Source organism: Alligator mississippiensis, chromosome 6 (genome assembly GCF_030867095.1).
Source record: "Alligator mississippiensis isolate rAllMis1 chromosome 6, rAllMis1, whole genome shotgun sequence".
Lineage (NCBI taxonomy): Eukaryota > Metazoa > Chordata > Crocodylia > Alligatoridae > Alligator > Alligator mississippiensis.
This window is the reverse complement of record NC_081829.1, coordinates 66554999-66566362: the sequence shown is the minus strand read 5'-3', so window position 1 is coordinate 66566362 and position 11364 is coordinate 66554999. Positions and strand designations below refer to the sequence as shown.

The following is an 11364-nucleotide window of genomic DNA, read 5'->3' as shown; positions in this document are numbered from 1 at the left end:
CAGCCACTGTAGGCATGTCACTGTATTTCCTGATTTAACAGAGAATGTCTGTCCAGTTATTAGGGGTTTAGGTTGTAGCCGTGTTGGTCTAAGGATATAGGCAGACAAGGTTCCTTGGGTGAATTTGATATCTTTTATTAGACCAACACAAATGGTTGGAGAATAGTTATTAAGCAAGCTTTCGGGTTCAAAAACCCTTCGCCAGGCTAAGGACGCTGCAGCAGTTCCTGCGTGCTCTTCCTGGATGGAATGAAAAGTAAACAAGCCAGGGGCTGGGCTGGGGAGTCAGTTGCCAGGCAGATTATAATGTATCAAAAATCCAATGTCTGTGTTTAGTCCCTGATCTCTAGTATCCAGCAGGTTGATGAAATGGAGCTCATAGGCTCGTCTCTGGGATGTGTTGTGTAAGTTTCCCTTGAGGATCAGGACTGAGAGATTGGAGAGAGAGTGGCCCTCCTGTGAGAAATGTGCCCCCACCAGTAATTGGGTGTTTCTGTCTTTGATGGATTTCCGGTGTGCGTTCATTCTAGTGTGCAGTTGTTGTCTGGTCTCTCCTACATATCTTCCATCAGGGCATTTGGTGCATTGGATGAGGTATACTACATTCCTGGAGGTGCAGCTGTAAGATCCTGGGATGCTGATGGCTCTGTTGTGGGGTGTAGTAATAGTGGAGGTGGTGGAGATGTGGGGGCAGGTTTTGCATTTCTTGTCATGGCACGGTCTGGATCCTTTTGGTGTGTTCTGGGGTTGAGGAAGTTTGCTTCTGGTGATGAGGTTGGCAAGGTTCGGTGCTTGTCTGAAGGCTAGGATGGGTGGCTCTGGAAAGATTTTTTTAAGAATAGGGTCTTTTTCTAATATGGGTTGCAATTTTTTGAGGATTTTCCGTATAGGTTCAAGGGATGGGTGATAGGTCATAACCAACGGTGTGCAATTTGTGGGTGTTTTTCTTCTGTACTGCAGCAGTTCTTCACGTGGTATCCAGGTGGCTCTTTCAAACGTGCGATCTACCTCTCTGGAGGAGTGTCCTTGCTGGGTGAAAGCCTTTTTAAGATTGGTGAGGTGGCAATCCCGGGTGTTCTCTTCAGTACAGATGTGGTGGTATCTGAGGGCTTGGCTGTATATCACAGTTTTTTTGGTGTGTTTCGGGTGATTGCTGGTTCTGTGCAGATGCGTGTGTTGGTCTGTGGGTTTCTTGTATACTGTGGTCTGTATTTCACCCTTCTGGATACTGATCATTGTGTCTAAAAAGGGGATGTTGGTGCTGGAGTATTCTAAAGAAAGTCGGATGGAGGGATGGTGACTGTTGAATTTCTGGTGGAACTCAATTAGAGATTCCCGGTTCTCACTCCAAATGATGAAGATGTCATCGATATATCGTAAGTACAGCAAGGGTTTGATGGTGCAGTTCTTGAGGAAGTCTTCTTCCAGGTGGCTCATAAAAAGGTTGGCATACAACATGGAAGATATCGAATTCAGCCGTCTGAAATGGAAACTGTACAACATGAAAAAGAAAGAAGCCAGACTCAACAGCGACATATATTTTCTAAGCCTTTGCAAGAAACACAACTTCATTCCCCGAGGACTAAACATCCACAATCCCCTGACTACTACACACAACTCCAAATATGCTGTACAGCTATGCAGAAGAACCTCAGAGAAAATTAGAAATCATCTACTTCACCTACTCTACTCCAAAAGAGACCAACTCAGGAAGGAAATCGTCATACACTACAACAACTTAAAAGATAGAAATCCATGCATGTTCCCTGACAATAAACAGCAGATACAAAAAGACTACGAAAAACTTTCTACAGCATTCATCCTACATAAAAAGAAAAAATGGGACAAATTACTCCAAGAATAAGGTCCCCAGCCACAAAACAACCATCAGAGGAACAACACCAACACCTTATGACCTTCCAACCTCAGACTTGATGAAACTGCAAGCAGCAACCAACCCACAAATATTATCAATCTCTCCCCACACGTGCTTACCAAAACTGAAAAATCTGTCCTTTCTAAAGGCCTAAATTTCTGTCCAGAAAAATACCCTAATAAAATACTTCAATGTGGAGAACTAGAAGAATTCTTCCGATGCCTGCGCCTCAAAGAATATTTCCACGACCACACTGAACCCACTCCCAACAACTCATCCTCTGACAACATTCAAGAAAAGATCAATACCAAAAAACCCAAAAAAACATCAGATTGGACACCTCGCAGTGGACGAAACCCTAACCTTGACCGCTATATTGACTACTTCAGGGAAAGAATGAACAATGAAATAATCAGCAACACACACCGCCACCACCACAACCTCTCTCTACCAGAGAAAAAGGCCATAGAATCTCTAAGATCGAACCACCAAATAGTAATAAAACCAGCAGATAAAGCAGGAGCCATAGTCATCCTAAACCGTGAGGATTACATAAAGGAAGCCAACAGACAGCTCTCTGACACCACCTACTACAAAGCACTACAAGAAGATCCTACTCCCCTTTTCACCAAAAAACTCAACAATACCATCAAATCATTTCCACCGAGATTACAAGAAAAACTACAGACCTTGATCCCCCCACTACCTAACCCAGGGACTTTTTACATGCTCCCTAAAATCCACAAACAAGGGAACCCTGGCAGACCTATCATATCCAACCACAGGACCCTAACTGAAGAAATATCAGGTTTTGTTGAATCCATCCTAAAACCGCTTGTCACCCACAGAGCAAGTTTTGTCCAAGACACCACAGACTTGCTATGGAAACTTAAAAACATAGACCACCTTCCCAGCAACACACTTCTAGCCACCATGAACGTTACCAGCCTATACACCAACATCCCACACCAGGATGGCATCCATGCCTGCCTTACATATCTACAGGAGCAAGATTACAACCCAGAATACAGACCCAAAGATATCACTGAGCTTATACACTTCACCCTCACACACAACAATTTCACTTTTAATAATCAACACTTCCTCCAGATGATGGGAACAGCTATGGGCACTAAAATGGCCCCCACACTATGCCAACCTTTTTATGAGCCACCTGGAAGAAGACTTCCTCAAGAACTGCACCATCAAACCCCTGCTGTACTTACAATATATCGATGACATCTTCATCATTTGGAGTGAGAACCGGGAATCTCTAATTGAGTTCCACCAGAAATTCAACAATCACCATCCCTCCATCCGACTTTCTTTAGAATACTCCAGCACCAACATCCCCTTTTTAGACACAATGATCAGTATCCAGAAGGGTGAAATACAGACCACAGTATACAAGAAACCCACAGACCAACACACGCATCTGCACAGAACCAGCAATCACCCGAAACACACCAAAAAAGCTGTGATATACAGCCAAGCCCTCAGATACCACCTCACCAATCTTAAAAAGGCTTTCACCCAGCAAGGACACTCCTCCAGAGAGGTAGATCGCACGTTTGAAAGAGCCACCTGGATACCACGTGAAGAACTGCTGCAGTACAGAAGAAAAACACCCACAAATCGCACACCGCTGGTTATGACCTATCACCCATCCCTTGAACCTATACGGAAAATCCTCAAAAAATTGCAACCCATATTAGAAAAAGACCCTATTCTTAAAAAAATCTTTCCAGAGCCACCCATCCTAGCCTTCAGAAAAGCACCGAACCTTGCCAACCTCATCACCAGAAGCAAACTTCCTCAACCCCAGAACACACCAAAAGGATCCAGACCGTGCCATGACAAGAAATGCAAAACCTGCCCCCACATCTCCACCACCTCCACTATTACTACACCCCACAACAGAGCCATCAGCATCCCAGGATCTTACAGCTGCACCTCCAGGAATGTAGCATACCTCATCCAATGCACCAAATGCCCTGATGGAAGATATGTAGGAGAGACCAGACAACAACTGCGCACTAGAATGAACGCACACCGGAAATCCATCAAAGACAGAAACACCCAATTACTGGTGGGTGCACATTTCTCACAGGAGGGCCACTCTCTCTCCAATCTCTCAGTCCTGATCCTCAAGGGAAACTTACACAACACATCCCAGAGACAAGCCTATGAGCTCCATTTCATCAACCTGCTGGATACTAGAGATCAGGGACTAAACACAGACATTGGATTTTTGATACATTACAATCTGCCTGGCAACTGACTCCCCAGCCCAGCCCAGCCCCTGGCTTGTTTACTTTTCATTCCATCCAGGAAGAGCACACAGCAACTGCTGCAGTGTCCTTAGCCTGGCGAAGGGTTTTTGAACCCGAAAGCTTGCTTAATAACTATTCTCCAACCATTTGTGTTGGTCTAATAAAAGATATCAAATTCACCCAAGGAACCTTGTCTGTCCAGTTATTAATCATTTTAAGCTGCACAGCTTATACTAACCTGCAAAGAGTGAATCAATTCAGGCTCAGGTTTTTTGAATGTCTGTCCTTAGCCACGGACCTATACTGTCACATTCCACACACTGAAGCCAGGACAAAGGGTTTTTTTATACTATGCAAATTTCTTGTTCAGAAATAAGTTTGGAAATGCATGAGGATGTAAGGATTCCAGGTAGTATCATATTTTAGGCTTCAGAAGCCATAGTTGGGGTTTAAGAATTTGCTTTAGTAGCTAATTATGGCTCTGGGATCAGAGCAGAACCATTATTTCATGTTGCATTTTTATTGTCAAACAAAATGGAACAACCTGTGCTCCCAGGACTGTCTCTACCATGAGGAATTCTGTTCATGCCAAGGTAATAGCCATCATCTGTCAGGACTTCATGCTCCTCGCTGGGGTATCCTTTGGAGTGGATCATCTCTCTCTATGAAATAAAACAGGAATTGCCAAAGTGTCTTGTTTATATTATTTTAAGCTCTAGACCTTCCCAGATTTCAGATAAGGCATGGAAAATACTAAAAGCCATGTGAATTTGCTTCCAAAACTATATTGTTCTCTTGGCACAAACCAGAAAAAAGTAGGAAACTTCTCTGAGAATTTGTACAGCTTCTGAAATCGTGCCTAGTTTGTAGAAGTCAGAGGTTCAGTTCAAACTGAATTAGCTGTGTAAAAGCATCTCCGTACTTTGAAAAAACTTTTCTCCAAATCTGCACAAATTTCAACCTTTTCACTAATCCAAATTTTAGCATATTGATGAAATAAGGGAGTATTAAGGAAAAAAGTCATCATGCTTTCTAAAGAGTTAGAGTTTCCTTTTCCATGTAGAAACAATTGTCAGTGACAACAAAATGTCAGTTCTGGATAAAATTGTAAATAAGGAACTTAGAATACAAATATTAAATCTGTTGCACCAATGGAACAAAAGCAAGTCTGGGTCCCAAATTCTGATCTTTCAAACTTTTTCTGAATGTTTGACAACCTCAGTTCCTGTAGCATAACTATGAGGCATCCTGAAAATATTCAGCTTTGGAGGAACACTTAAGAGCAAGTGATGTAACTAAGCAAGAAGCAACTGGGGCAGTAGGGTGCAACTGGGTTGAGGAGCAACTGTTTTTGTAGGGTGGCAAAAAATAACTGCTGCCTCAGTGCAATAGCTGCCACTGCACTTTGCATGGTGGTATTATGTGCTTCCCTCTGCATGCATCCTGGCTGCCTCAGGTATAGATCTGCCCATCTATGCCTCTGTTAAGAATCCAGAGCCATTTAGTAGGGCTGTGCAAGGCTTCAGACCATGCTTTGGATCCAGAGAAGCTTTGGACACTTCAGCATCTGAAGCAGCATGTCTGGATCAAAGTGCTGGCTTCTTTAGGCTTTCCAAAGTGGTTTGGAGCTTCTGAACTGTTTCAGAAAAGCTTCGGAGCTGCCTCGGAGATCCAGCCATAGGGTATAATGGGGAATCAATGAAATATCTATAAGTTTGTTGTTTTAAGTATATTTGGATGAAACATGCAGGAATGGTAGCCTCTGTTGCGAGCATGAAGCCTGCCAAGTTCAAGAAGATCGGTGCAGGGGTTTGGGGGAACTGCACCTCAAGCTGCAGACAAGCAAAACTCATGACATGGGTGACACTGTGTGTATTAAAGTGCAGCAGGGTTAAAGCTGCAGAGATGGTAGCCCCTGCTGTGGCCACAAAGCCTGCCAGCTGTCAATGAGATAGGTGCAGGGGGGTTCTGGGGCCCTGTACCTCTAGCTACTGACAGGCAAAACTTGTGACAGGGATGCTTGTGCAACTGACTGTCTCTGTCTTGGGGCAGTTGATTGTCTGTATTGATTATTTCCTCTCCTTAGTCTGTGGTTTTGTAGGTCTTAATGAGTTAACGAGCAACAATTAACACCTGCTCTGCCTTAACACACACACTGTCACCCATATCATGAGTTTTGCTCGGAGTTTTGTTTGTCTGCAGCTGAAGTGCAGTTCCCCCCAAACCCCTGCAATTATCTCCTTGAAACTTGGCAGGCTTTGTGGCCTCTGCAGGGGCTACTACCCCTGCAGTTTTCACTCCCCAGTGTTGTAACACATAGACGTGACATGAGTTTTGCTTTCAAGAATTTGGGATGCAGTTTCCCCCAAACCCCTATACCTATCACCTTGAGTCTTGGCAGACTTCATGCTCTCAGCAGAGGTTACCAGCCCTACAAGTTTCATCCAAATCAGACAAAAAACAACAAAGTTATAGATATTTCATTGATTCCCCATTATACCCTATGGCCGGATCTCCGAGGCGGCTCCTAAGCTTCAGAGCTACTTTGGTCGGATCGAAGTGGGACCCCAGTCCAGAGCTCCAGATTGGATCGCTGGTATCTGAAGCAGCCAGATCCAAACCCGGATCAAATAGCTGCCTACTCGCACAAGCCTACTTACAGCTGCCTACTCACTCATTTAGCAAAACTGAGGAGCAAAATATTGTTCAGTGTCTTTTTACAACTCCATACAAGAATCCAGTGAAACTTCTAATGAAACTTGAGAGATTTAACACATTGCACCATCAAATAATTAATCATGTAATAATAACATGTATATTATTAGGCTGAGGGCACCCACTATTATTGAAAGCTCATCACGATAAAGGATGAAAACACAGAAAAAGGCTGAATATAGCTCCTTCTTAGTAGATCTTGCACTAATCTCCCACCTCTTTCAGGAGCAACCTGATAAGGCTTTTCTCAATGGCATAGACTCATTCTTTGCTCAGTCATATTACACAGTATTGCAGCGGTATTGTAGTGTTGACTTGGCAGTGAAGACAACTTACAACAGTCATAAATTGTTCAGGATTCACATGACCTTTTCCTCCATTATCCTTTGATCTGCCTGTTCCTTGCGTCAGACACAGTGCCACAATAAACAGCCACATCTCCATTCTCTGCAAAATAAATGTACTGGATAAAAAATAGTTTTATTAAATATTAACACAGACTTCATTTAATGTTAAGGAATGTACACTGTGATTTTTTTTTTAAATGATCATCAACATAGAATTTGAGAAACTAGTGCCATGTTTGCTGCAACCTATCTTTACATTAACACCAGGCAAAAACCTAGCATTACCATGGGGTAGCAGGGGGGGGGGGGGGGGTGGGGAGGGGAAGGAGGAGGGGGGAAGCTATTTAAAATGTTGATAAACAAATTAACTATACTTTTATATCATATTTTCAACTCTTAGGTTGCACAATGAAATGGGACATACCAAACAGTTTTAGGAACACAGAATTGAGGTTATTTACTAGAATGGTGACTGTATCCTATTAAGCAGACCCCCTGCAAAGAAGTTGGCACTTACACTTAACTGATCATGAGCATCATATGCAATAACATGACTAATAGAATCCCTTGATGTATGAACAGGAGAATTTTGGGAAGCCATAAAAATCTGTGCTCCCATTTCTGGATTCTATAGTTTAAATAAGGTATTGATCATGTGGAGGGGTATAGAGAAAAACAGCAAGAAATCAACAAAAAGCTTGGAGAACAGAAACATCAACACTGTGGTAACATTCACACAGTGCTTTAATTCCCCACACACCCACCTCCAGAGATGTCCCCAAACATATCTTTCATTCCTAAAGTGCTCAAACAGTAGCCTCCAGCTGCCCCCAAGTCTGAATCCAATTTTTTCAGTCTACAGCATAGGCAGCAGAATTCCAGAGCTAATGGGCCTTAGCCCCCACCAAACATAGGCAGCCCAGGCAAGGGCTCCAGGTGGCTGCAGTGAGGAGAATGGGCAGGCACAGAAAGGGATGAGCAGCTGGACCCTGAAGGAAGCTGAGAACTCAGCCCAGCCCGGACATGTGTGGAGCAGCGCCCAGCAGGTAAAAGTGAGGATGAGAAGAGGCATGGGGGAAGGAAGAGGTATGGGGGGTGCAGATCAAGGCCCTGCAGGGGGGGGGGGGTGAATGGAACCCTGGGGTGGGTTGTGGAATGCTTGCTGCCTGGGGGGGCTTGTTCAGGGGCGCAGGGGAGGGAAGGCTCTTGCCGCTACCCACACCCACAGGGCAGGCACAGGGGGCACATGCCCCCCCCAATCTATGTATGGGGTGGAGGTGGCTGTCACTGCAGCCCCAGCAGCTGCATGATGCCACATGCCTTCCACCATTGGGCAGGTGGCACAGCCAGCGTGCAGGAGGTACATGTCATCGCACCGCTCCTAGGGCACCCCAAATCTTATTTTCTTCCTCCACCTATTGTCTACAGCAGGGGTTCTCAAACTTTGTGATACTGTGACCCTGAGTGCTAGATGTTGGTGGCGTGGGACAGGGAGCTCGCACGCGGCAGCTATCCACCACTCTGTGCCATCATCACACACCACTTCCTTGCACTACTGCACATACTTCCTGGGAAGTTTGCACCCACTTTTAAGTTGCTCACAACTCCCCAGGGGGTCATGACCCACAGTTTGAGAACACCTGGTCTACAGTCCTGGGTAACCACACCAGTGTGATCTCCAAGTCCACTGTGCACTCCTTTGCGTAGGACTGAACAGGTTTCATGTGTACACTGATCTCTGCACACTGATCCCCTTATGCCAGCCTCAAGCTTCCTCTTCCCTTTTCCCTTGCCTCCCTCCACCCCCCCACCCCCCCACTCCCATCCCTGGGGTTTTCTAGGAGCTGTAGTCCAAATTAACAGTCAGCACAGCTCTGCAGACTGCCCCCTGGTTCCTCCTGCTATTACACATATTACATTCACATTATACCAGTAAACACTGGTTCTTAATGTTCTCACAAACTTAAAGTTTTAAATTGGGAGTGGAGAAAAATGGAGATTCTTTGACAAACCATTAGCAAGCTATGAATAAGAAAATAAGAGCTAAGCAGGGCCTATTTGGGCAAAGGTCTCCCTAACTTCAACTTTCAGTTGCTCAGCCCCATCATATCTCCATTTGAGACCACCCAGAGCAGGTCAGGAAAATGAGAATTTCTGGAGCTGCTTCCCTAGCAAGAATTCTCTTTGAGGTTTTGATCAGATTCAGAGCCACCGGAAGCTTTTTGAGAACAACAATGGAAATGAATTCCATGTAACAGGTAGACCAGGCAGTGCCTATAGTCAAGTGCTGAATGTTGATGAACTCGGTTCAAACACAAACTAACCCTGCAGTGGGTCTGCCTCATCTTCAATTTTCCAAACCAGTTTCTCTTTAAAAAAATAGAAATCATTTTGAGAGTGAGATAAGGGGAAATATTTGTTTGTTCCATCAACTATATATTTTTTTGAGCAGAGGGGAAGGGTGGAAGGGGTAAATCAACTCATAACTGAACACCCCATGCTAAAGCATATACATAAGGGGGCTGTTAAGACCTGCACCAGCAACCTGAAGTCTAATGTTTCCTAACTGTAGCCCTCAACTGCCCATCTATATTGTATTTAATGAAATAATCCAGACCTACCATGTGGGCTGTATCTGAAGGAATATTTCTTTTCCCCAAGGAATATATCCTTAGCTTCAACTGTACAGGTGAAAAAAACTTACATGATGCACTCTCTGGGCTCCCTAGCCCAGATAGTGCATCTTTGTTTCCAATGCCTCTATAGCAACTTGTATTTTTCAGCCACCTTATGCTCAGTGACCTCAAGAGGAGGCCTTAGACTATGGTCCAACATCCTGAAATGTCAGCACACTGACCACAACTTTGTACGACTTCTGTCAGGGGGCTCTGTCTCAAAGGTGAAACATAACACTTAATTTAAAAAAAAAGGATTAAGGTGATCCCAGAGAGCTGCTAAGACACTCCAAAGTACATTGATGGTATAAATGAGAGATGCAAGCTTAGAAACTCCCTCCTTGACCAGGCAGCTTTGAAAACAAGAATTGGTTTAACCTGCATTTCACTTACTGAAATTACAGATTTTTAGATCCTTTTTTTGAATACCTATGTACAACAGAAGAAAAGGGTGAAAATGCTGACCCTAACTGAAGTTGTTTGTCTTTCTGGTTAGAGGACAACTTGCCCCATTCAATACAGACTTAGTCCCTGGCAGACAACACCAATTCTGCCATGTCTGGACCACCATCAGTAACTACAAATTTGTCTTTCAAGGTGAAAATTACTGAGAAGAGATGAATCCCTCATCCTGCCCTAGTAAATACCAACATGCCCATCTGAATCACTGAGGGGAAAAGATATTTCTCACCAGAGTCCTCCTGTGGCATCCAGATGCAGTACCAAACTTCAGAGGGGAACGGCGCTGATATTTCTAGTGTTAAAACAACAGCAAAGTAAAGAAATAAGTAGAACTGCCACTTGCTTAAAAAATTAAAAGAAAAAAACCCACATTTTTCCTTTTCCCCCTCCCTCCCAGCCTTGTGAGCAGCAGTTTTGAGAACCTGTTCCACAACCTCTCCCTCTCTCTCTGCTAGTTTCTTAGTTGTTATTTTCAGATGTTTAAGGCACTACCAGAAACAAATCCCAAGCTGTAGCCCACAAAAGTAAAGTAGATTGCAATAATGATGCTGCAGTAGAGCACACCAATGAACATTTAAACAAACAATCTGCTAAGAGGCTGCAATTTGGGGCTGGAGAAAACATCCAATTCTTTGCTTGATCTCTGAGTTTTTTTTATCCAAGATGTTTTTTTCTTTATCACCCTCTGCATTCAACACTATCTCAGTTGTATTTTGCAACAGCATTTCCAGTGACTACTAACTGTTGTTTTAACACATGCTTCTGCCATGTTAAAAATTTTCAGCATCAAAATTATTCTTGAAGTCACAGATTCATGAAGAGAGAAAATCCCTATCCCCCTTTGGAGATAAGTAAGGTTCTCCCAAGAGCTGTTCCTTAAACTGTCAGTCCCACATCTATGTCCCTTAGCAGAGCAAAACTGTCTTTTAAAACATTGATTATTACTCAGCCCGCTGACTGGAAGGTAAAACCAAAGGTACAATTACTTCTCACTTCGGTGTACACAGAGAAGCAAC

The 11364-nt window shown here is 43.8% G+C and overlaps 1 protein-coding gene across 2 annotated transcripts; it reads right to left on the bottom strand.

The window, feature by feature from the left end:
• Positions 1 to 119: 119 nt before the first annotated feature.
• Positions 120 to 10710, bottom strand: LOC132243308 (uncharacterized). 2 transcript variants are annotated; one of them, XM_059729945.1, is made up of 4 exons: positions 10578 to 10710; positions 7201 to 7311; positions 4694 to 4811; positions 120 to 1492 (listed from the first exon to the last, which is right to left on the bottom strand). In XM_059729945.1, exon 4 carries the CDS (start codon positions 1456 to 1458, stop codon positions 286 to 288), a length of 1173 nt encoding a protein of 390 aa, XP_059585928.1. In that variant the 5' UTR covers positions 1459 to 1492; positions 4694 to 4811; positions 7201 to 7311; positions 10578 to 10710; the 3' UTR covers positions 120 to 285. The 2 variants fall into 2 exon arrangements, with proteins under 2 accessions (XP_059585928.1, XP_059585929.1); XM_059729946.1 differs by having other exon boundaries at positions 120 to 1480.
• Positions 10711 to 11364: the final 654 nt, after the last annotated feature.

Coding starts and splice junctions, on each gene's coding strand:
- LOC132243308 (XM_059729945.1), bottom strand. CDS start 1,458: ATGTTGTATGCCAACCTTTTTATGAGCCACCTGGAAGAAGACTTCCTC.